The 25830-nt window shown below is 39.9% G+C and overlaps 4 protein-coding genes and 1 non-coding gene across 5 annotated transcripts; 2 read left to right on the forward strand and 3 right to left on the reverse strand.

Moving 5' to 3' along the window:
- Positions 1-162: 162 nt before the first annotated feature.
- On the reverse strand, positions 163-1062 carry LOC125585985. Its single transcript, XM_048755738.1, has one exon. The coding sequence runs from the start codon at positions 1060-1062 to the stop codon at positions 163-165; it is 900 nt and encodes a 299-aa protein (XP_048611695.1).
- A 4408-nt stretch (positions 1063-5470) lies between these two features.
- On the reverse strand, positions 5471-5577 carry LOC125586708. The gene has a single exon (XR_007323244.1). It is a non-coding gene; the product is annotated as a small nucleolar RNA R71 (small nucleolar RNA).
- A 1248-nt stretch (positions 5578-6825) lies between these two features.
- On the forward strand, positions 6826-7761 carry LOC125585986. Its single transcript, XM_048755739.1, has one exon. It carries the CDS (start codon positions 6826-6828, stop codon positions 7759-7761), a length of 936 nt encoding a protein of 311 aa, XP_048611696.1.
- Positions 7762-12191: 4430 nt separating this feature from the next.
- Positions 12192-13403, reverse strand: LOC106373560. Its single transcript, XM_013813719.2, has one exon. It carries the CDS (start codon positions 13401-13403, stop codon positions 12192-12194), a length of 1212 nt encoding a protein of 403 aa, XP_013669173.2.
- Positions 13404-18297: 4894 nt separating this feature from the next.
- On the forward strand, positions 18298-19121 carry LOC106404881 (protein LITTLE ZIPPER 2-like). The gene is made up of 2 exons (XM_048756154.1): positions 18298-18683; positions 18774-19121. The coding sequence occupies exons 1-2, from the start codon at positions 18562-18564 to the stop codon at positions 18931-18933; spliced, it is 282 nt and encodes a 93-aa protein (XP_048612111.1). The 5' UTR covers positions 18298-18561; the 3' UTR covers positions 18934-19121.
- The last annotated feature ends 6709 nt before the right edge of the window (positions 19122-25830 follow it).

A 25830-nucleotide genomic window follows, 5' to 3' on the forward strand; every position in this document is an offset into this window, starting at 1 on the left:
GACAGTTGATAATCTTCACCAACTCAGATGTAAGTTTTTGCCACCAAACAAAAGTAGATGTTTATTCTTTTTTCTTGAATGAATGTTAAATTTTTATTCATCAAAAAAACCTTTTTACATCATATGCATACTTTGTATTTAGAAATAACCTTCTAAAAAACTTTAAAGAACTCTACAATCTTGTACTAAACCAAAATTGTAACCACCCTCCATGCCTCTTACTTTCTTTGATCTCATCAAGCTTAATTTATTCCTCACCCCTTTATCTAACATCCTCTTCAAAACTTCCATTGGCATAATCTTCTCCCCATGATGCAACTTATTTCTCTCACGCCAAAGAGAATACATAGCCACTTGGAATGCATATCTGATACAAAACAACTTCTTCCTTTCCATCTTCTCATCAGATATCAGGATCAGAATAGCCTCCCACGCATTTCTATACGATTCCCTCAAAATCCCTTTAACAAGAAACTCCCATACCTGAGTTGAATAAGAACACTCAAAGAAGAGGTGATCTCTTGACTCTTGAGCTGTTTTGCATAAAGCACAGGTTGTATCAACTCCTTGATTCCAACGGAAAACTCTATCCATAGTAGATAGCCTGTTTAACGTAGCCAACCAAGTCAAGAATGCATACTTAGGAGTTGCTTGAGAGAACCAAACACCACGAGACAAACGACACGGCGACTTAGTCTCTCGCAAGATACACCATGTTTCATGAGTTGAGAACTCTTGTTTGAATCCTGATTCTCTTCTCCACAGACTAACATCCTCACTCGTATTACACAACTGATTCTTCACTTCATTCAACTCAACTTCAATATCATTTAACACCTCTATATGATGTCTCCTTCTCCTTCTCATACTTAAAGTTGCATCCTCAACCGTAGCTTCCCTGCCAATACCCAGGTCAATAATACCTCTCTCACCCAACAAATGAAAGAGGACACCTCTGTCTAGCCATCTATCATACCAAAAAGATGTATGCCGACCATTCCCAATATCCTTCGTATAAAAACTCTTTGCTATATCTCTCAGCTTCAACATCTTCCTCCACATCCACGATCCAGTCTGCGTTTTACTCTTAACTTCCCAAAAGCTCCTCTTCCTCAACAGTTTCTCATCAATTCATTTCCCCCATAAGGATTTTCCAGTAAGCATATGCCAGATTAACTTCAAGCCATAGACCTTATTCACTTCCTTAAGCGCTCTTATACCTAACCCACCTTCACTTTTCATCTTACAAACATCCTTCCAAGCCACTTTAGCACCCGTTGTTCTGAGCTCTGGTCCTGACCAAAGAAAAGCAGAGCAAAGGCTTTCCACTTCCTTAATACACAAACTTGGTAATCTAAACACAACAGCCGAAAAATTAACTATGCTCATCAACACTGCATTAATCAATTGCAGCCTTCCAGCATAGGATAAGTATATGCAGGTCCAGGTGCTGATCTTGTTTCTTATTTTCTCCACCAGTGGTTGATAATCTTGCTTCCTCATCGACAGAGTCATAAGCGGTAAACCTAAATATCTGACAGGAAGAGCACCCTCTTCGAATGGAAAATTTGTTAGAATTCTTCTTTTCTCATCTTCCTCAACCCCTGCCATATAAACTGTAGATTTCTCCAAACTTATTCTCAACCCCGACCATTCTGCAAACTCGTTGAATACTGAGAGAGCTCCTTCAATCGACTCTTTGGATCCCTCGACAAACACCATAAGATCATCTGCGAAGCAGAGGTGAGTGAGAGACAATGACTTACAGCGAGGATGAAACTTAAATTTCTTCTCCTTTGCAGCCTTATCTATTTTCCGAGACAACACGTTCATGCAAATCACAAATAGATAAGGTAAAAGTGAGCAGCCATGCCTCAAACCCCTAGTGTAGATCCTAAAATCTACATTAAGTATTTGATAGTGATCGGGAGTTTAATCTAGGGAAGATAAATGATGTAGGCAACGATATCTTTAGACCACAACAATATAATCAGTTTCCAGTAGGCAAAAATGGACTTTATTGATGAATAAGATTGAATACAATGAGTTGAACAGGATCGAATGTTACAAACGAGATCGTTAAGAGAAAAGATCTAAAGATGGATGAAAACAAGGTCGAAGTATGGGTGTAGCTCTCTCTAGGGTTTTCAACGTGTCCTCTTCCTTATTCATCGATCTCTTCTTATAAGGGGATGCTCCCGTGATCTTCGCAACTGTTCCGCGATCTCCGGATCTTCGAACCCTCCGTCTGGAGCTCGCGTTCTCGCTATGGGCTTTAGCTCTTCGCAGCCCATGTCATTGATTGTGGCCCATTAATGTATCGACCGAAATTGGGTCCAACATTTTCCCCCCAGCCTCTTTTGGTTTGAACGAAAAGAAAAGAGGCGGTTTGCTTTAATCCTGATTTCGTCTCTTGGTAACCGGTGTGATTTTGGTTTAACTTAATGATGAACTTTAAAGACCGTTGTTTGGCGCGTTTTTATTCTTGCGCGTAACGGCTATATCAGCCGCCGCTAGGGCGAGTCCTAGGTCATCATTACCCTTCTCGAGAATGATGATAGAGCCGTTAGGGTGGCTATAAATACGCAAGGGATTTCTTTTTTTGTCTCAATTCTGATTCTTCTTGTTCATCTCTTTTTGCTATTGCTTTGAGATTTCTTAATCATTGAACCTGAGATGTCTTCATCATTTAGTTTCCCTCACCCGACGATAACGACCGACGATCTTGAGGATCTCCACACAGTGTATAGAGTCGACCGCGCGGTCATCCTTGACTTGGCTTCTGCGTCTGAGACTCCCGAAACCGCTCGAGGAGGATATTACGGAGCTTATCTCTCTTTCTTCCAATCTTGCGGTCTTTCCTTCCCGATTCTGGAGCCTATCCTCGAGATCTTGGCAGAGTTCGGTTTATCGTTTGCTCAAATCCTTCTGAACTTCCTTAGACATCTCATAGCGTTCTTGGTTAGAGCTAGTGAGGAAGGTCTTTCCTTCGGTCTTGGTGAGTTTCGTCACCTTGTTCTGGTGAAGCGGAACAAGAAGAGTCCCAAAACTTTTCTCGTGTCTCCGCGTCCGGGTCGCCACGTCATTGAGGACACCCCTTATCACGATGAGAAGTGGCGCGAGCATTTTTTTGTCTTTAAGGTGGATCGAGCGTCCATGGGCGATTTCGATTTCTCTCGACTTCCTCGGAATTGGGCTGAGAATATAGGTTAGTTCTTTCTTGATCTTGATGTCGATCTTTTTTCTTTAGGGGATTTTGTGATTCAAATCTTCGGTTTTCTTTAATTGTTTCAGTTCATTCTGAAAGTTCTTTGATGTCGGACGAGATTCGGGGTTTGATCGGAGTCCTCCAGAGAGGTGGTTCGAACTGGTCATCGTTTGACCAGTCCCAAATTCGAGATGCTTTTGCTATTCCAGGAGAAACAAACAGGGCCCCACCGGTTGTTGGCAGCTCTGAAGATGAGCGGAGCGTTCTCAGGAAGTCATTGCGACTTCTTCCATCCAAGCTCAGTCTTCAAACCGATTGGCCAGGCAGCTTGTGAGGAGATCGTCGTTTCGTACTTCTGGATCGGTGATATATGGTGTTTTTAATACCATTATATGTGTGCTTTGAGTTAATTCTCAGTCCTAATTCGTGCTTATTTGATATCATTCTAGGTTTGGAGTAGGTGAAAGAGCAATGAAGAGAGTTCCATGAAGAAAGATGTCATTTTGGAATATCCGACGCATAACAACCAGTCAGACCAATCCGAAGGTTGTTCCCGAAGAGAACAAGCGTCTGACTATTCCCGATCATTAAGGAAACTTCCAAGATTTCGGAAGTTTGCCCTAGATTCCATCTCTTCTCTCTTTACCACCGACGCCTCCATATAAAAGCCTATCCTATCATTTCTTTTTGACGAGGCTAGTTTGGCAAGAAACCTAGAACTATTTTGGCGATTTAGCAACTTGTAAGGGAGAAGGCTTCATCTCTCATTTTCACGAGAAGATCATCCTGAACCCTTGTCTTTCTACTTTATTTTATATGCAGTATTATTCAGAAATCATGTCTATATCACTTTGCTTTATAATTGAGTAGTCGGGTAAGCTTGCTTAGGGTTTTAGGGTGTCAATCGCATGAGCTAAACGGAAATAAGTGATTTTAATTGTTCTTCATTCATATTGTTCTTACTGCTTGCATTGAATTGATCACTTAATGTTCGATCTCAAGTTTATTCACCTAGCTAACCGCTTAGGAGATAAATTGACATATATTGAATGAGCTTCATATCCCTAATCAGCGAGAGTAGATATTAGGGTATTAAGTGAACTAATCGGACCTGATCTCTAAGGCTTGCTATCGCGTCTTGTTCCAACTGAGAGCTTAGGACTCAAGACCGATCAGCAAAGGGAACAAGTCCACGATAGTGGATTGTTCTAGCCGAGTGATCCGAGTTCTAGACCGCACCTCATTGCACTTGAATAATTGTTTGGTTCCGCATTGACACCCGATGAACAACCCTAAGCCGGCTTTCATTTAAATCGAATTTGAATCTCTAGGTATTCTAGTTACTTGCGTCGCCATTGATTTTAAAACCTCACTTGTTTCCCAGCTTAATATTGAACTCATAAGAGTAAAGAGTAAACTGGTCCTCTGGATTGAATCTCAAATATTACAATTACCACTGTTAACTTGACAGTAGAAAGGATTCATTTTTAGTGTATCAAGTTTTGGCGCCGTTGCGACGGGGACCAGGCTTTTACCTTTATTTTTTGGTTTAATATTTAGTCTGAGATATCTAACTTGCTTTTAATTCTTTGTTGGAACAGATGATCCAAGTGCATGACCAGTACAAATACTCGGAGCAACGCACAAGGACCACTACATCAACTGACCAACGACGAACTCGCAAGATTAGAAAGACAGAACCGTCAACAGCCGAGAACAACCGACACCAACATGGGTGATCACGGCAATCATGATGACCTCACTGCTGCATTGGCAATCATTCAACAACAGATGCAGACTCAGAAACAACAGATGTTGCAGATGTAGCAGACCATCCAAAATCAGCAACAAGCTGCTCAAGAAGCAGCTGAGAACGCCGCGCAAGAAGAGCGTGGTGCTCCTATTGGGGAGCGGAACCTTCCGCGGAACTTCGCTACTAACTGCTCCCCCATCAACCCTCCTCCTTGCACTCGGAAAGACTATGAGATCAAACCTGCACTGATAAGTCTGGTACAGAAGAGCACGTTCAGCAGTCTCACTACTGACATCCCGATGAACCACATCAAAGTCTTTGAGAGAATCTGCAATTTCTCTCGCTCTAACGGAGTACCACCAGATTATGTCAAATGCACGTTGTTCCCATTCTCTCTTGAAGGGAAAGCTTCTCGCTGGCTCCAATCTCTGCCGACCGGTTCTCTTACCTCATGGGACCAGGTCCGATCAGCGTTCCTGAGCCACTTCTACACGAAGTCTAAAATCGCGGCTCTACGGCACAGGATCTCCAATTTCAAGCAGAAGTCTGATGAACCTTTTCATGAAGCTTGGGAGAGGTACAAGGAGTACCAGAGAGAGTGCCCGCACCATGGGTTTGACGATGACTATATATTGGAGGTGTTCTATGATGGAGTGAGCTATGAGTTTCGAAACACCCTTTATTCTTCGAGTAATGGAGATTACATGACTCAAAACACACATAGTGCGTTCGAGCTGATTGAGAACATGGCTTCAAGTTCACTAAACAAGAACAAGGAGCATGACCGCTCGAATAGTGTGAACAGCATAGATGATCTCGCTGCAAAGGTGGACCAACTGCTTAAGGGAAACCAAAGCCAAGTGTTCATAATGGAAGAAGCAGCTCCTGAGAAGAGTGCCGGTGACCTGGCGTTTGATGCTGAAATATCAGGAGATGATCAGCAAGAGGTGAGCTATGTGAATGGGCAAGGATGTCAGCTCAAAAACTACCACCCAAACCCTAACGTGAGGAACAACCCACAGCTTTTCTGGCCTAAGCAAGACAAACCAGCTGATCCTGCACAGAGTAACCAAGGTCAGTATGTCGGGTATCAAAAGAACTACCAACCCCAGACCTATGTTCTAAGCCAACGGCAGAACAATCCACCTCAGATGCAGAAACACCAGAACACTCAGCCAGCTACCTCCGCTCCTGTCGCTGTTCCGCAAGATGAGACAAAATATATGTTGCAGCAGCTGCTCCAAGGACAACAGCTCCAAGGGAAGGCTCTAAACCACGTTACTACCGAGATCAATACCAGAATGAACCATATGTTCATCGATTTGAGCACCAAGTACGACAATGTCGCGAGCCATATGAGACAGATGGACATTCAGATTGCTCAGACTGCTGAGAGCGTCAAGAGGCAACAATGTACTCTACCTGGGAAAACCGACAAAAATCCTAAGGAGTGCAATGCGGTTGAGTTGAGAAGTGGAAAGCAAGTGTCGGAACCGGTAAAGAAGAGGTTCACTGCGGCTGAGAAGGGGAAGCAGAAAGAGTCGGAACAACCACCAGCTGATACCCCGGCAGCTGAGAAGGAGAGGGAACCAACAGTTGGAACCAATTCGCCAGGACCAGAACAACCAGCTGAGGCTGTCCGCCCGATCCCAGAGCATGTTCCTGCTCGTGAATACACTACTAAAGTCCCTTACCCTGTTCCAGCAAAGGCTACTCGTAAGGACCGAGAGGATATGAAGTGCATAAAGGGCTGGAGGACCTAACCGTCCGACTCCCCTTGATTGATGCGATCCAGATGATGCCCTCCATGCGTAGCTTTATGAAGGGATTGATCTCAGAAAAAATATCAGAGGAGAGCGAATTCATGACTGTCTCTAAGGAGGGCAGCGCAGTGCTTCAGAACAAGCAGATAAAGAAGCGAGGAGACCCTGGCAAGTTCGTCCTCTCTATCCAGATTGGGAAGACAGTTTTCTCATGCTCCTTGGTTGATCTGGGATCCAGCGTAAACCTCATGCCCTACTCTGTAGCACGACATCTGGGATACACGCATTTCAAACCAACTAGGATGTCCTTGGTGTTCGCGGATGGATCAGTTAAGTCCCCGGTTGGTATTCTAGAAGATCTCCAAGTAAAAGTCGGGAACACCTCTGTTCCAGCAGACTTCGTAGTTCTAGAGCTGGAAGAGGAATCCAAAGATCCTCTCATTTTAGGAAGACCATTCCTATGTACTGTTGGAGCCATCATTGATGTGCGGCAAGGGAAGATTGATCTCCATCTGGGGGACATAGTCATGCAGTTCGAGATGGATGAGCTGCTGAAGAAGCCGATGCTGGATGGACAGACCTTCGAGGTGGATGAAGGGATTGATCCGCTGCAACCTCGCGAAGGGATGATCGAGGAGATTCTTACAGAAGATCCACTGGAGCTTGCACTAGTAAGAGCTGAGGCTGAACAGAGTGTCGAGAACATTGATGCAGATGGGTATGCTAAGATGCTTGACTCCGCAAGGAGTATGGGAAGAATGGTTGCGACTCTAAGTCTGGGGGAAGAGAGCAACAAGGACGAGAACACTCCAACTGGAGCGACCCCTTTACCGAACTCGCCTGTTCCGCCGAACCTACCCAATGATCATTGGAGCGAGTTGAAAGCTCCCAAGGTTGAGCTAAAACCCCTTCCCAAGGGGCTCGGGTACGCTTTCTTAGGTCTGAATTCCACTTACCCTGTCATTGTGAACGCTGAACTCAAAAATGTGGAACTGCATTGCTTTTGTGTGAGTTTAGGAAGTATCGTAAGGCACTAGGATATTCACTAGCTGATATACCTGGCATCTCACCTGATTTATGCATGCATAGAATACACCTAGAAGATGAATCAATGACTTCTGTTGAACATCAGAGGAGGTTAAACTAATCAGCGAGAGTAGATATTTGGGTATTAAGTGAACTAATCGGACCTGATCTCTAAGGCTTGCTATCGCGTCTTGTTCCAAGTGAGAGCTTAGGACTCAAGACCGATCAGCAAGGGAACAAGTCCACGATAGTGGATTGTTCTAGCCGAGTGATCCGAGTTCTAGACTGCATCTCATTACACTTGAATAGTTGTTTGGTTCCGCATTGACACCCGATGAACAACCCTAAGCCAGCTTTCATTTAAATCGAATTTGAATCTCTAGGTATTCTAGTTACTTGCGTCGCCATTGATTTTAAAACCCCACTTGTTTCCCAGCTTAATATTGAACTCATAAGAGTAAAGAGTAAACTGGTCTTCTGGATTGAATCTCAAATATTACAATTACTACTGTTAACTTGACAGTAGCAATGATTCATTTTTAGTGTATCGGTCGGCGTCGAGGAGCAGAGCTTCTGATAGACCTCCCTTGATTCCGATTCGGGATTCCGATGATGAAGATGCTCCTGGGGAGCTAAATCTCATGTCTCGTTGAGCCTTGGCTCGAAAGACAAAATCGTTGCCGCCTTGCCCGGTCCGTCCTGTTCTAGACAAAATCGTAAGCGACGTCGATCGTCGAAGGCCGCCTTGCCCGGTCCGTCCTGTTCTAGACGAGAATCGACTGTCCAGGGGCTTGTTTCTGAAGGTGATGATCCTCTATTTGCGGCTCAAGATGATCTGATCTCTCTCGTCGGTCGCATGAGGTCTACGGGTTGCCGTCTCCCGTCCCTTGCTTATTTGACCGAGAAGGAGGCTTACGCCAAAGTGGCAGTCGCGAGCTCTACGGTTCGTTTCCTGCTTTCTTTCCTTCTAAAAGATGTTCCGAGGTTCTTATTTGTTGGCTTCATTTTCTTTTGGTTGTGGAAGCCTTCAACAAGTATGTTGTAGCGATGGAGGATCGGGTTGAAGTTTCTCGGAATGACAAAGAGATCGAGAGCATTGGTTCTGAGATCAAGAGGCTTTCGGCGGAGCTCAAAGCCACCAAACGCGAGGGTAAAAGGGATGCTTGGAAGATCAAGGTTGTGACCTATGACTGGAGGAGGACTTGCCAGGAAAGCGCGACTCTTGCGGCCTAGGTCGTTGCTCAGTAGGCTAAAATCGCAGCGCTCGAGGTCGAGAGGGATCGAGATATTCGCCGTGCTTCTCGCATCGCTCGCCGTGACGTCGCGGGACGATATCGAGAGATCCTAGAGTCTTTGAAGGAGAAGTGGATGAACAAGAAAAAGGAGGTGTAGACTGAGATCCGGTTGCAAGAGGTGGTCGCCAACATCGATCTCTTGAACGAGCTTAAGGATGGGGGCTTAACCGTGGATGCTGAGCTTGCTCGTTTGAAGGAGATGGAGAAGGACTGTGAAGGTCTTGTTACTCTGGCCGCCGTACCGGATTGGTCAATCTCCGAGCTTGATCTTCCTCAATTTTCTGAAGATTCGGTGGATCAAGCCGCATGGTCGTCTGTACCCGATATAGCTGATTCTAGTTAATCTTTTCTGTTTCGAAATCTTTTTTTTGTTCCAAATTTTTGTTTTCCGTGATCTTTGATTGCGAAGTTTCGATTATTTTGAATAGATAAACATGATTTTTGGAATATCATTGCTTCCTTAGTTTTCGAGATTCTTTCATCTAGATTGTTAAGATACGTAGATGCCTTGGTCTTTATAAAGCTTTACTTCGCTTAGGGTTTATCACAGTACTCCGATAGATTCTTGTTCCCTCTTGCCGAAAATACATGGCATCGAGAAGGACGACCATTCGCGAATCCGAAAGGATTTGAAATCGAGCTGGCGGCGTTAGTGCGGAACACATTTGATCCGGAGATGTGAGCTAAGCGCTCACAGAGGTTCTTTGTGAGGAAACTCGACTTCCGCGAGCTTCTCCTCAAGAGGGAAAAGACCTCGAGGGCGAAAAGTCTGCTGCTCGTATAAAGTCGAGCAGCCCAACCGGTTCGGAGCGGCGCGATCGTCCTCCGAAGAAGGCGAAAACGAATGGTGCGGACCATCGTCTCGGTGTTTCAGGTGATACGGTTGTTGCTAAACCGTTTGATTGGCAGTTTTCTCACTCCAAGAATTGTCCTATCACGGAGGATCCAGACTGTGTCGCTCACTTGGTGAGGCATTTCAAGCCTGCTGGATGTCCACTTCCTTCCTTGCGAAATATCACGAAGCGCGAGGCTTATGTGAAGATGGTGGTCGCTCATGCTAAGGTCGTCTTTTTGATAACTGTAAATTTGAATCTTTAGCTTGTCTTGTCCGTGCTGACTGGTTATGTTCCAGGCTATGGAGGCTAATAAGGAGTTCGCAGCGACTTTGGAGAGGCGTCTGCAGGATGTTCCGCGCTCCGACGAGCTTTACGAGATAAAGAAGGTCGTTCGGGAGCTGAAACTTGGTCTGAAGATGGCTCAGGATCGAGAGGGTGCTAACGCTGCTCAGCTGGCCGCTGTTGAGAAGCTGGGGAATCAAGATACTTCGCTCGAGGTTCGTTTACGAGTCGTGAGTAACGAGAGGAAGTCGGCCCTAGAGCAAGTTTCGTTTTTGGAGGCGAAGGTCGAGTCTTCCGCAAATAAGTTCTCTGATGACCTTCATCACGCAACTTACGATGCTAAAAAAGCTTTGGCAGACAGCTACTTGGATGTGCTGGTATCTCTGAAGGAAAAGTGGGAAAAGAAGAAGGTCGCGACTGATTATGAAGCTCGTCTTAGGGAGGCTATGGCGAACATAGATCTCTTGAAGGAGATCATGAACAACAACCTTTTGGCTTCGGATGAGTTGTTGCGTCTTCGAACGAAGGAGGTTGAGCTCGGATCCGAGCTTGATGTGATGGCGGTTTCAGATTTCTCTGTTGAGAAGCTTGATCTGCCTCAGATTGCGGAGGTCTGCCAGAGGATTTCTTTGCTAAAGTTCCTTCTGCGGTGGGCGACGAGATGAAGCGTGCGGCGGCCAGTTCGAAGATGGTGAATTTGATATCAAAGAGTAGTTTTAGGGAATTGATTTTTATTTTTGCTTTCCCCTTTGTTTCTGTTGCTTTATATTTTTAATAAAGAAAAGATTGTGAGTTCTCGAGTTGTTTGTCGCAATTTTTATGTTTACGCGAGACCGATCTTTTGAGGCCGTGTGTCGATTTTTCGTAGGTACTTTTATCGACGTACGTTTGATGTAACAAATGATTTTGTTAACTAGTTTCGCCGCGCTCGTTAGCGGAGCTGGCTGTAATCGAAGACTTGATCAGGGTCCTGGTTTACAGTCAACCGTTAAGAATATTACGGTTTTTGATATAGGAAATCTAACAAGCTCGAACTACGCGATGTAAGAACCGAATTTTATTAAAACGTTAGGTTTCGGTTTGCTACAAATTTGAAATAAGGAAGGAAGCTTGTCTTTCGATTCGAAGTCGATGCTGTCGTGCTAGCGTACTTCGGGTGTTGCGACGCGCGTCCTTCGAGCTTTGTGGTTTGTGGGTGACTGAACTCGTGTCAAGAGTTGCCTACGTACCCTCGGCGAGGGATCAAGTCATAACGTAGTTCGATTGTTTTCCCAGAGATAGGGTCTTTTGTTCGGTGGTTCGTGTACGCGTGTACGTCTGTTGTTGATCTTGATTGCATGATTAGGAGTGCTGCTCGATATCTTTGAAGCTTGCGAGGTAGCATGTTCTGGAGCTCCTCTGACTTCCTCTAATAGGTTCGATTCCTTTTGGAGCCGGAAATTTCAGGCATTGGTGGTAGGTTGAGGGAACTGCCTTCATGTTGTATTGTCAGGGCCTTCCAAGGATTGCGTGATGGTCTATCACGATGAATTCCACGATTTTCTTGATCTCTCCGGCGGTTACAGCGAGCTCGATTGACCCAAGGGAGTAGGTGCTTTCCCATGCGAACCCAATCAGAGGGGTTTGTTCTTGCTTAAGGAGTGCTTTGGTGAATCACATTCTTTTGAATGCGTCGTAGAAGAGGACATCATCCGAGCTACCGGTGTCGATCATTACTCAAGTTAGTTCACAGCCATCAACGTTAAGTCGTATTACGAGAGCGTCGTCGTGTGGTTTGTCAAGATCTGTGGTCTCATTTTCGTCGAAGGTGATTTCGTGGCCAGGACCTGACAGGAACTCTCTGACGCCTACGCTGTTTTCGGTTCTTCGTTGGTATGCTTTGATGGAGTTAACCGAGCTGCAAAATTTAGAGCCTCCATAGATAAAGTCGATTCGTTGTTTGCCTTTGTTGCTCCCCGGAAAATTCCACCTTTTGGTTGGTGTTGGTCGGTAGTGTCTATGTCCCCCAGACATGTTGCGATTAAGGGTTCACATGTTGTCTTTCTTCTGAATTTGTGGGGCAATCGGTCTTTCTAGCAGTTCGCGGATTCTGACCATCTTCTGCTTTCGCTTGAAGTAGGGGATTTTCCTAAAGGGAGACCCCGCATTTGGGTTGTATCGAGTAATGCTAGGAGGGGGAGTAGCTTCATTGAGGTTCTCTAGTGTGCGGATTGCTACCGTAATGTTGATGCATACTCTTTCTTCGGTCTGTTCCTCGATTCTGTTAGGTGTATGGCTTTCTGACCCCCATGAGATCATGTCGACTCTTTTCTTTGGCGCTGGGAGTGGAGAGCTAGGCGTCTCTGGCTCGGTTTCCCAGCTTCTTTTATTCGAAGAGCCTTTAGTTTTTCGATGAGATTTCGGAGTCGCTGGCTCTTCCTCTTCTTCTTCGGTATCCTCGCTGGTCTTTTTATTTTCGTTTTGACTGCGAAGTGGTGCTCGACATTCCTCGGTCGAATGACCTCTTCGGTCATGGAAGATACAGTGTTTGTTGGGATCGTACATCGATGATTTGTTTTGTGGTGAATTGTTTATCGCGTAGGAGTGTTGCCCTTTAGTTGTTGGTTCTTTAGGAGCATTATTCTTTTGGGCGACGCTATTTTTGTTTGCGATGTACTGTTCCTTTAAGGTTGCGACCTCCTCTGCGTAGGTTGCGAAGTAAGAAGCTCGGTGTAGGGCATCGTCCAAAGAGATTGGTGCTCGCACTGCCATTTCTTCCCTGAATTTGGATGAGAACCAGACGTCGTTCTTTAATGCCGCCAGGGCCACGACTTCGTTTGGGTGCGAAATTTTGGCTTTGATTTCTCTGAACTTGTTTATGTACGCTCTTAACGGCTCGAAAGGCGCTTGCTTGAGATTCCAGAGGTCTGCCTCGGTAACCCTCGTTTCTATGAAAAACGAGTATTGTTTGAGGAACGTAGACACCAACTGGGTGAAATTGTCGATTGAGTTTTCTTCGAGGCGCGTGAACCATTCAAGAGCGGCCCTGGTAAGATTTTCGGCAAAGAAGCGGCAGTAGCCGGCCTCTTTTTCGTCATCGTTGAGGTGTGCACTTGATATCGCTAGTCGAAAGGCTCGTACGTGAGCTTTCGGGTCTGTGTTCCCGGCGTATTCGGGGAATTTTAGTTTCCCGACATGGTGTATCCTTACGCTGGCGATTCGGTTCGTGAATAGAGTTCTCCTTCTCTCCTCGATGACCATATCTATTCTAGAGCGGAGCTCGTCGCCATATGCACGATGGTGTGTATTCTTTTGAGCTCGGTGTCGTTTCTTTCGATATAATTCTAGAACGTTCCGGTTTCGCCTGGGATCCCCAGGTCTTCTCTTTGAGGATCCGCGTCGATGGGTCTGCGGGAGTCGTGACCTCGAGCTTACCCTATTGGGTCACTGAACCCCATTTGCTGAACGGTTCTCGCAGCATGTGAAGTTTGATTCCTAGGCTCTCCGGGTCTTTCCATATATATGTTTTGTGGTTGGATCGGAGTACTTCTTTGAGCTTGTAGTCCGGTGTCTACTTCGTCCAGCCCGCTGTAACTCATGCTTCGCTGATGCATGTTCTGCTGCGGAGGTCATTGCGAGTTCTCTCCCATGTAGCGTCCGGATCGAGCGCTCGAGATCTCTGGAGTACTGAAGGCTCCGGTATTTTGAGGATTTAGTGTTTCCCTTAATGGATCAGGCGGCGGTTGGTTTCTTTCTCGGGCGTTAGCTCGGTGCTCTGCGAGTTCTCGTTCGGCTTGATCCAGTCGGTTAGCGATGGCACGATAAACGGCCTTTTGGCTGCGAGTTTCGTCGATTAATGACGAGACCATCCCTCGAAGCTCGGTCACTTCTTCCCGAGTCTGTGCTAGGGGGGTCGGAGATATCGGCCTAGTTGATTGAGGTCGGGTTAGGTCATCAGCGGCCTGTGTTTCTCCGGGGCGGTTCCAGACTCGAGCTCCGGTTCAATCGGGATCGAGGTCCTTTCCGGAACCGAAGTGCGATCTGGTGGTGAGGTTGGATCAACGACCGCTCCTAGTTCGAGGTTCCGATTGGAGGGATTCGTTGTGTCTGGGCTGTTTCAGTTGTCCCGTCGGTACTCGTTGGTCCAACGGGTAAGGTTTCGGTTCTCGAGTTGGATCTGGTAGGATCGACATTGTCGAGTCCTGATGGCGTGGCTCCGATGGTTTGATTGGGATCCATAGTCGCGCTTAGGAAACTTAGATCGGTTTCTTAGCAAAGATGTTTTTTGTTTATCTTTCCCACCGTCGGCGCCAAAATGTAGATACTAAAATCTACACTAAGTATTTGATAGTGATCGGAAGTTTAATCTAGGGAAGATAAATGATGTAGGCAACGATATCTTTAGAACACAACGATATAATCAATTTCCAATAGGCAAAAATGGACTTTATTGTTGAATAAGATTGAATACAATGAGTTGAACAAGATCGAATGTTACAAACGAGATCGTTAAGAGAAAAGCTCTAAAGATGGATGAAAACAAGGTCGAAGTATGGGTGTAGCTCTCTCTAGGGTTTTCAACGTGTCCTCTTCCTTATGCATCGATCTCTTCTTATAACGGGCTGCTCCCGTGATCTTCGCAACTGTTCCGCGATCTTCGGATCTTCGAGACCTCCGTCTGGAGCTCGCGTGCTCGCTATGGGCTTTAGCTCTTCGCAGCCCATGTCATTGATCGTGGCCCGTTAATGTATCGACCGAAATTGGGTCCAACACCTAGCACTCTGAAAGTATCCAGCTAAATCTCCATTAACTTGGACATAAAAAGATGGACTAGTGATGCAGAGCTTTATCCAATGAATAAACTTCTCCGGAAACCCCATAGCCACCAAACTCCTCAACACAAAATCCCACTGAACTGAATCAAATGCTTTCGAGATGTCGATCTTCATTACACTTCTTGGAGAGATCAAATCCTTATGATAATCCTTAACAAGCTCTAATGCCAAAAGAACATTCTCCATGAGTAATCTACCCTTTATAAATGCAGATTGATTTTCTGTAATCATTCTCGGCAACAACAACTTCCATCTGTTAGCAATGATCTTTGACACCACCTTATATAAGACATTGCAACATGCAATTGGCCTATAATCTCTCATCTCCATAGAGTCAATCTTCTTTGGAACCAAAGCAAGAATAATGGAATTAACTCTTTTAGGTAAGAATCCATACCTGAACACAGATTGTATAGCCACCGTAAAATATTGTGCTATGATTGGCCAGGTTATCTTGAAAAACTCACATGGATATCTATCTGGTCCCGAAGATTTAGTAGTTGTCATTGCAAAGATCACCTTTCGAACCTCTTCTTCAGTGACCTCAGCTTCCAACATACTCATATCTCCCGAAGAACATCTGAACTCCAAAAACGACTGCAATTCCTTTTCCGAAACACCTTTGTAATCCATAGGGTGCGTATTCAAAAACTCAGAGAAGAATCTCTCTGCTTCTCTTTTTATATCACCGTGAGTTGTAGCCACTTTACCATCCAGACATCTGATCTCTCTAATAGTGTTCTGAGCTTGTCGAGTTCTTATAGCATTATGAAAAGTCTTGTTGTTCTGATCACCAACATCTAGCCAATGCAATTTCGCTTTTTGTTTTAAAAACTCCTCTTCTAACCCAGCAACATACATCCATTTCTCATATGCCTCAGCTTCCTCCTGAATAGTAGTACTACTGGGACTAGAGAGTGTTTTGCTGCTTATTACAAAGAACTTCATATGCTTCATTAGCTCGCTTAGTCAGATTTCCCAACTTCTCTCTACCCAATTTTCTAATAAGAGGCTTCAGGTTTTTGAGCTTCTTCGAGAATCTAAAAAAAACTGAGGTTGAGTGAAAGAGCTTCTTCGTCCCATCCAAATACTCCTTCACCATTGGCAGAAAAGAAAGAAGATTACTTATCGCATTTACAAACTTGAACGGCCTTCTAATCTTTTCACTAGGAGCCCAGATTTGAATCTTGCAATGCATATGATCTGAACAATCCCCTGGGTAAAACACTGAGTAAGCATTAGTAAACCGGAGGAGAGCAACATTATTCAGCAAAACCCTATCCAGCTTTTTACAAATAACCCCTTCTTCTTTCTTATTACACCAAGTAAATTTTTGCCCTTGATAGCTCATATCTGCAAGCTGACAATGCAATACAGCTCTCTCAAAATCTCTCATCCCACTTGAAATCCTTCCCGTATTCCCAAAACCCGAACCCTCCAATATCTCGTTAAAATTTCCCATAATCAGCAATGCCTTATTTTTTAATCCGGAAGAATTGTGCTGATGGCAAAGGTCACTCCACAATTCCTTCCGCTCCTCCATTTGGTTACTAGCGTAAACAAAAGATGGTCTTCATTTGTTGCTACCATTTTTATTACTAGATAAAATCAACTACAACGCTTGGATTAGCTTTTCACATGTTTGTTTCGGAGTGTTGTGTAAATGATAAAATCAACTACAACGCTTGGATTAGCTTACAACTTTATTAGGTGAGCCAAAAGTTCTTGGTATGATATATACTTACAAACTAGATGATTACATGGGATAAGTACATTAGAAACACATACGTTGATTAGTCTAATCAATATAACTATAAACTAACATTTTTTATGGATAATAATATCTTTACATTTTTACCAAAAAAAAACTTTTATGGATAATGTTACTATTCCCACACAACCGACACAATTTTCACGTCCCAAGTTAAATAAAACTCATCATTGTAAGCAGTACCAGCTACAGAAATCACCCACATTCTATGGTAAATCTTTTGCCATTTATGATACTTGCTTCATGCTTTTACAAACTTAAGTTTATGTTTGATGCATGGTACCCATCATCTCTTTGTTTGTGGTAGACAAAGCTAACTCTAAGAATAGCTAGAAATAGTAGAGAATATAGGCATAGAATAATAACAGCTTTGATCATTTTGAAGCATGCTAATAATTCTAGATGTTGACTTGTTACTCCAATTTGCCATTTAGTCTTTAGTAGTATTAGCTTCTTCACCATATTCTTTAATATATTTTTTGGTTTCATCTAAAGAAAATATCAACACAAGAAATGAGTAAGAATTTTTAGTGGTCCTAGTCCTTAGCCTCATCAATTATGTTTTTTCCTCTATTCATATCACATGATTATATAATTTTTTATATAGGAACTATTGATATATACAGAGGTCTCTTAGGAATCAAGGTTCTTATCTCTTAAAATTCAGGCCCCAATTATGAGAAAAGATGCCAATGTGCTGCCGCAAGGGATCAGAGAGAGACCTCGACCTTGGCATGGGTTTGGTAGGAAGTTAAAAGAGTGTTTTTATATAATTCTGTTTTTACGTCAGAAAAATCAATCAATTACATAGATACTATTTGTAAATTAAAATTACTATAAATAATTAGGTGTTTGAAATTTTATTGGTCCGGCTAATCAGTCTTAAAAGACAAATAATGAGGTCTTCAAATTGTTTAACATATTTGGATTTAATCATAGTGAAGTATTTTTGGCCAATCAATTGATAATCACTTAGACAAATAGACCAATAAATTAATAAAATTTTATTTTAATTGATTTAATGTATTTTATAAAAACCGAATAAATCAAAATTTACTGAAATCTATATATATACATTCAGAATATATAAAATTTATTATAAAATAAAATTATTTATATATATATATATATATATAAATGTTAACTATTAAAAATTTCAAATTAAGTCAAATTAAAACGATAAATTAAAATTTTGACGAAATGAAATTATTTTTGTAATTTTAAATAATTAATAAAATTGAAGTTCGAAATTAAGTACGGACTCAAATCAAATTATAAACTATTTTTATTTATAAATAAAATAATATTATTTGAGCATGAAATCACCTAATATAACTAAAACAAGAAAGAAAGAAAAATCAAATTCTAGTACATACTTTTGTTACATTTCTCTTGTCTGTTACAATACAAGTAAACAATATGTGTGAAACTGAATGACTTGTCTATCGTTATGGTCTATTTAGTATGTACCTCAACTGTTAGAAAAACCTCACTGGTAAAGTCTCCTCACCTGTATGAGTATTGTAAGTATTCAATCAAGAACAAGAAACAGAGAGAGAGAGAAGGAAAGAGAGAGAGAGAGTGTGTGAGAGAGAGTCTGTTTTGGTCTTCTTCTCCATCATCTTCGTTCTAAACCCATGCATCACTGGTCCCTCTTATAATCATGAGTTTCCTTTTACCATCATTACCTTCAAAAGACTTCTTCGTCTCTCTCTCCCTCTCTGACAAAACACAAGCTTATCTATCTCTATATAAAGCTTACTTTCCCATTGTGTGTTACTCAGCTCATTGTGCAGAATAAAACGAGAAGAAGATGTGTCTGAGATCTTCAGAATCATTCCCAGGCACACGCACACCCACGATGACATCAGCTTCGCGCCACAACAAACGTAAACCTAAGACACAAATCCATCTCCGTGTCCTTAGTCTCACCAGGTTCAGTTTCAGACACATTTGACTCTCGTTTAGCGTTCTGAACTATAACAGCCTCACTCTGTTTTTTCTTTTTCCTTTCTTTGGACGCAGGAGGAGAAGAATACTGAGGGCAGAGAAGGAGATGGAGATGAGAAACATGAAGCTTTTTCTAGAGAATCAAAGCATCATACGAGAGAATGAGGCCCTAACGAAGAAAGCTCTTCTTCTCCACCAAGAAAACAATGCTCTCTTCTCTCTGCTTCATCCATAACTCTCCCCTGTTTCATCCTCCTTCCTCAAGTGATGTTCATGAAACATGTTTCTTTATTACGTTTGTTTCTCGTCTTCTCTACTAAAATAAAATAAACCTCAGGCTCCGGACCCAAGTTAGAGCCTAGATTCATCTATGTACTAAGTATTAATATATATATATATATCCATGATCATCATGTTCTTTTAGTAATGTTCAAAAAATGATAAACAATAACTAGTTACTTAGTAAAAAAACTATCAACTAAATGTCAAGAGAAGCAGTTTTTTATATTCCGTTAAGAATTTCACCCTAAGAACCTCCATTAATCATGCTCTAGGGATTGGTGGACTAGTCATTTACAAAATATTAATATATATATATATATATATATATATTTATATATATTTATATTTATTTATACTAAATTTTTAATTTAAGTTTAATTATAAAATTATTTTGATGAATTACAGATTTAAATTAATATTATTGATTGATTTAAAAAAATGTTAGACCATTTTAGATTAACTAGATCCTTTTGTTCGCGCTACGCTGTAGCGCGGATTGTGTGTATTATAAAATTTTATAGTATTTTTATATTTGGAATTTTTACAGTATTTCTCTTATAAATCATAGAATGTAAAAGATAATAAAACAGATGATAACTTTAATTTTTTTCATTGCGATTTCTTGATTGAAGAACTTCGCATATTGTTCTTTATCATTTTGTCTCATATTAGATTTTTGTAATTTTTTCTAATCAGTTCTTATTCTAAGTGGTGTTAATTATTATTCTGTACACTATTTTAATATATGAAAAATATTATTGTAATAGTATTTGAACTTTTTTGATCCAAAACACTTGTAGTCATCAAATATTAAAATAAACAATAACTTGATTTTTCTTTTGTTCCAAAATTGTTACTCCTCTTTAGCCCATAAAACAAACTGTTTTAATTTAGTAGTTTGATTTATTTTTAATTAATTGTATCACTAAAATTTTGAGAGTAAATATTCAGTTTTAGTTTGGGAATATAATTTAAGTTATCTTTTAGTTAACACGTTACTATTTATTTTATAACAATTTGGAGTAATTTATTTCATATGTTTGTATATTATTTGAATTTCAAAAACTATCTGATGCACTGACTTTTTGTGACAAATCAAATTAATGATTCCATTAGTTTTTTCACTAAATCAATTCCACGTAGTTAATAGTAACAGTAACAACTTTGCCATAGAAAAAGTGTACGTCATTTGATATAGGTGAATTTTGCAAGATTAAACTCGTAACAACATGGAAATAAAGAGAAGATGGTCTATTTGTCCAAAAAAAAAGAGAAGATGGTCTCATTCAAGATTAAAGATGTCAAATGGTTTGTGATTGTTTACAAAAATATATTGTAAAAATAATGTTAAAAATATTAGAATATAAAACTTAAACAATGATAGAAATTAAAATTTCTAATATTATTAAACGAAATTTTAGTTTTAATACTTATATTCAAATCAGCCATGTTTAATTTCATGTCTTATAATTTACAATACATAATTTAAAAATAAAAAAAATTATAATAGGTCTATATGGCCCATCGATTTGTTTCGTTAACTTGATTTATGATAGATGATAATCTGGAAAAATTATCTGGTGCAGATATGCTATCATGTCCTATGTGATTGAGAGAACAAAAAGCAAGACAAATGAATTTTGTAAACTATTTTTCAAGGCCCACCATTTGGTATTGTTGCTTACATCCATGATCTCATAAGCATGTGCTTGGTACCATTGCTTCTGCCTCTAAATTCGGTCATGCCATCCCTAAAAGAGATGACCCCCAGTCAAGACGATCACGTAAAACCCATCCATCGCTAGTATTGGAAGCAGTATCATAGTTGCACTTCACCATACCGTCAATTGGACGTTTCCAACTTGTATGTGATAACAAAAAGCTCAACATCAATTTGTTAATGAAGTTATAATTGTAGTCTTCATCCATTCATCCACCTTTGCATTAGCCGTTCCCCATCTCCTTTGAGGTTGCACTTCCTTTTCCTGACTGTAAAGTAAACAGTATCATAATGCACTTCCTTTAAGCTAAACAAATGTAGTATCATATACAGGCTTCAGCTTTGCATAACAAAATACCGATATAAAATGTATGAATATGTTTTCAGCAAGATGTAATAAAGAAACCAATACCATGTTAAGTAAAGTACATTTAGTAAATCCATATATCATAGATTAACCAAACTCAAAGTAACCATCAACAGTCAAAACTCTTCATTTCAAAGGCTGCAGAAAAATAGTTCTGGATCCTATATATTTTCAGTATTCTGAATCGATAACTAAACAGATTATAAGATACAATACCTCTTTCTCCTTTCCAGTTTTCATAAATGGCTGATTAGAAGCCCAATAAGCTCCTCCAGAAATCATATTTTTATTGGCTAGAAATAAAACCGAATCATTTACCTTGTTTTGCGGATCTTTCTCAAGTTCGATTAATAAAAAGTGGTCATTTCAATCTCACACACATGTTCAAAACCAACCCACCTAGCCGTTAGATTCCAGTAACCACACGACAAATAAGCTTGTTCCATCAGCCAATGCAAAGATTGTGTTTATCAAATGAAGCTTGTACCTTATTTTTTAATTCCTTCTTCGGCTCTCTCGTTCTCCCATCCGCCACTGCCCCAAGGATCATTATCTCCATTCTCATTTTCCAGTATCAAAATTTGGACATGTTCCAGTTGTTGGTGACCTCCAGATACTTGAAGCTAAATATATTGTGCTCTGAACCACACATTGTATATTTCTACCATTCTCGTTTACCTCCTGCTTTGATACAGTTTCGTAACAGTGTGTTAGAAGACATGAAATAGGAATTTTATACTATAAAGGACTATATAAATAGCAAATCATTAAAAAACTTACAAAACGATAAGAAAATGCAAATGATTTACTGCAGCCTACTCAGAGGTTCGACCTGCACTTGAAACATAGACATGACTGTCTTTAATATCACACCTCCACAATCATAACTTACAGTGATTTAAGAGTGAAGAGGAAGAAGAAAGATAATGGATGAACGTACCATTGTTCGTCCCTGAAGGAGGCTCTTAGACGATCAATGGCAGATTAAACTATCCAGTTGGCAAAAAATGAAATGACAGACACAGGCAGAAGCCACATACGTCAGTAACATTATAAGTAATCTTATCCCCATTCGGTAACAATAGCTATGACATAATTTTATCCGCAAATCTCGTGCAAAAGTGCACATTCTTGCCAGCAGTTGTTCCAATCATGCGCTATGGCATCAATGAGGACACAAAACAAACAGTTCAACTCTATTAGTGATGAATAATGTATACTGTTTGAAATAAATTCTGAGAGGTATACAGTTAGGAAATCAAAAGCATGATGAATGAGACATCGACACATACCTTTTCATCAATCATCAACATCTCAAGCCCCATATATAACGATGCCTCCTTTTCAAATTATTGTCATCTTCCCAGAAATGGATTCGCCTAAACAGCATCTTGGAATCTACAGGTCCTCGTGAAACCTGAGCAAAGAAAAATGGAGAAGGAGCTTGTGCGGTGGTGTTAGGAATGAATTTAAGGAACTGGGCAAGAGATTGTTGGGTTGAGGTATATATATGGTGATGTGTTTCAACTGAGTGAGTAATGATGGTTTTTTGAAGAGGCATAGATATCTTTGATTGAGAGGAGAGATGTGGAGAGGTACAAAGAATCTTCAATTGATGAGTTATAATGGAGCATTGAAGTGCCATTGTTGTAGTCGTAGGAGTTACACCGGTGAAGTTGGGTAGACGAACAGATTTGGGCTGACTACTTTGATGGATTTGGATGGTTCGAGACCCATCATCTAAACATTGGCGATGACGTGGCATAGTGATTTAAATGTTTTAAACTGACTAGATCATTTTTCCGCGCTACGCGCGGATAATATACTTTTATTTTTTTCACTTTTTATCACATGTAAATTATCATCTCAATTTAAGATTAATTGTGTTTATTTGATCAATTGCAACTTACTATTTTTACTTTCATGGTAAATCTTTTGTATAAATGAGGAAATTTAATTTTAAAATTCTATTTCTCGTTTTAAAATTTTATTTATATTAATCTCAAATAAGTTTCTATTATATGAAATGAAAAAGAGTAACCTGACTTTCACAGTAAAATTAGGAAGATAGTTTGAATTACTTTTCTTTTATTATGTTTGGTAAACTTTATTTCTGTATAAGATTTGAAACATTTTAGGGATCAAAATTTCATATAAGTAAAACACATCAAAACAAAATAATTTGTTCAATAATGCACCTGCATTTATTATTATTGTTTTACGTAAATTTTATAAAATAGATGATTGATAACCATTTTAGAACTGGAACCATTTAAAATTTGTCTATGCATTATTAAATCGTTAAAATATTAAATTATAAAATAATATTAATATTTATTGGAAGTGATGTAATAATACTATTATTAGTGACCAATAATTTAAATATAGAAAAATTATTGATCCATACTTTGATATTTCTTAGAAAAATAATTTTTGTTCACCAACCAATAAAAGTCTGCGAGCTCATATTCAGTAGTTGAAAGAAAAGAAACAAAATAATAAGAATTCGCCAAATTATATTATGCTTTTAAAATAAAATAAAAAAGTAAAAATAAATAAAAAATAGTACAAATATTTTTTAACCATTGTTAACGCAGTCATCAAAACAATAAACCCTAAATCCTAAACATTAAATCCTAAAAACTAAACCTTAAATTTTTGGGTAAATTCTAAACCCTTGGGTAAACCGTTAATCTTTGGGTAAATCCTAAATCCTTGGGTAAACTCTAAACCCTTGGGTAAACCCTAAACTATAGGGTAAATCCTAAACCCTAGGGTTTAGGGCTAAGATTTAGAGTTTTAATGACGGTGTTTAGGATTTAGTGTTTATGATTTATTGTTTAGTGTTTATGATTTAGAGTTTAGGATTTACCCAATGGTTTAGGGTTTAATGGTTAGACTTTAGGATTTAGTGTAATTTTATTGACAGCGTTAATAATGTTGTTTTAAAAAAACTCATTTTTTGCAGCTAGTACTATTTTTTTAATTTTTTTTTACTTTTTTTTTATTTTAAAAACACAATACAACTTAGCAAATTTTTGTTATTTTGCTTTTTCTAAAATAATTAAATATGATATGACATGCTATAATTGGTTGGTGAACCTACGCCTTCTGGGGTAAACAAAAAAAAAAAAAACTTTTCTTAGAATGCGTAGATGTTGTTTTGTAAATTTGTTCTAATATAATTTTGATAACATTATAGTAAATAAGTCTTATTTGGCGTTGGACTTCTGTAAATTGAAACACAATTATGGATAAACTATTTTCTAATTAAATACAACGCATAATAGTGTATGAACCAAAATTTCTTTTGAAAAAATAAATTTAAATATATGAAAGGAATAAACATAAGAAGCTCCAATTAGACATGAACGTCCTTTTTTAGAATTTTTGGAGAAACAAATGTATGTTATGATTTCTGAGAGAATTTTAATTTTAGCTTTTACCCCAAATTTGATATCATTATTTAAATTTATCTTTAAGAGATAACAATTTTCATAAATACTTTAAATTTCCAAAAACTAAAACTGACATTATAAATCATTTAAAAATGTTTAAAATCATTTATAAAATATTTATAAAGGTTCATAAATTCAAACCCAATCCATAAATAATCTACTAAGGCAACATAAAACAAAAACTGATAATATACTTTTATCAGCCGTGACAATGACTGAAGCAACATCATGACCATGACTCTTTCTCTCTGTATCTTCAACAGTGCTCTGAAATCGTTTATCATCAAAGATGATGTTATTGTCATCAGAAACATTGCTTGTGTGTGAACTCGATGAAGCCAAGCTTGAATGTTTCTTGAGCTGAACATCTTCTGAACAGCTATCGTTGACATCATCTTTAATTGGCTGCTGCTTCGCTCTGCCTACTTTAGCAAAGGAATCACTCTGCCTCATCTCCAATGAGTTATCTCGGGAATGACCTCTCATCCATGAAGCATTTTCTGATTGTTCATCAACATTTTTCTTAGAAAGATCTGCCCTGGTAGTAGATTGATCTTCTTCTTCCCTATAAATGTTTCTTGGGATTTCTTCTTTAGCAAAACCTCCGCTTTGCACATTTGAGCTACTATGTCTATGTGAAGGTTCGTTTCTTATATTATCATAAGAGGATGAGTTCGGCGACTCTGTGGAACTCTGCATCGTCATCCTCATCCTTTCTTTACTTGAAAGCTCAGCAGCTGCACGTGCAGCAAAACTCACTCTTTCAGCAGATTCAGCAGCTGCATGTGCAGCAGCTGTAGCATTAGCAAATTCGGTTTCGTATGGAGATGAATCCACATAACCTGGATGAGGTATGTGTTCTCTGCCACCATTCTTATCTCCTGTATAAAAGAAGAAACGATTTGTTACATCTAACGCTTCAACACAGATAGAACAAACATTAAACAAAAAGTTTTTTCTTATGAAAAAAACTAACCAGAAGGTCTTGGATCTTGACGATAGTGATCAGTAGAAGCAGTGCGGCTGGAAGATATTCCGCCAGTTTCATATAAGTCCTGCTCCACGTTAGCAGTAGATGGAGGTTGAAACTCTGGAGGTTGATTGTTTGGATTCTTGAAGAATATGAGTTTATTCCACTCACGGATTGAGAGGAACTTGCTCCACTCTGCTCAAAGAAATTGAAAATGCCATTGAGGAAACTTATACTAAAGAAATGAAGATGTAGTTACTGACCATCAATATAGTCTCCTTTGGATCTGGCTCAACCAAAGATTATGGTTCCCATGTTACATTATGGTTCCCATG

This window comes from Brassica napus, chromosome C4, assembly GCF_020379485.1.
Source record: "Brassica napus cultivar Da-Ae chromosome C4, Da-Ae, whole genome shotgun sequence".
Classification (NCBI taxonomy): Eukaryota; Viridiplantae; Streptophyta; class Magnoliopsida; order Brassicales; family Brassicaceae; genus Brassica; species Brassica napus.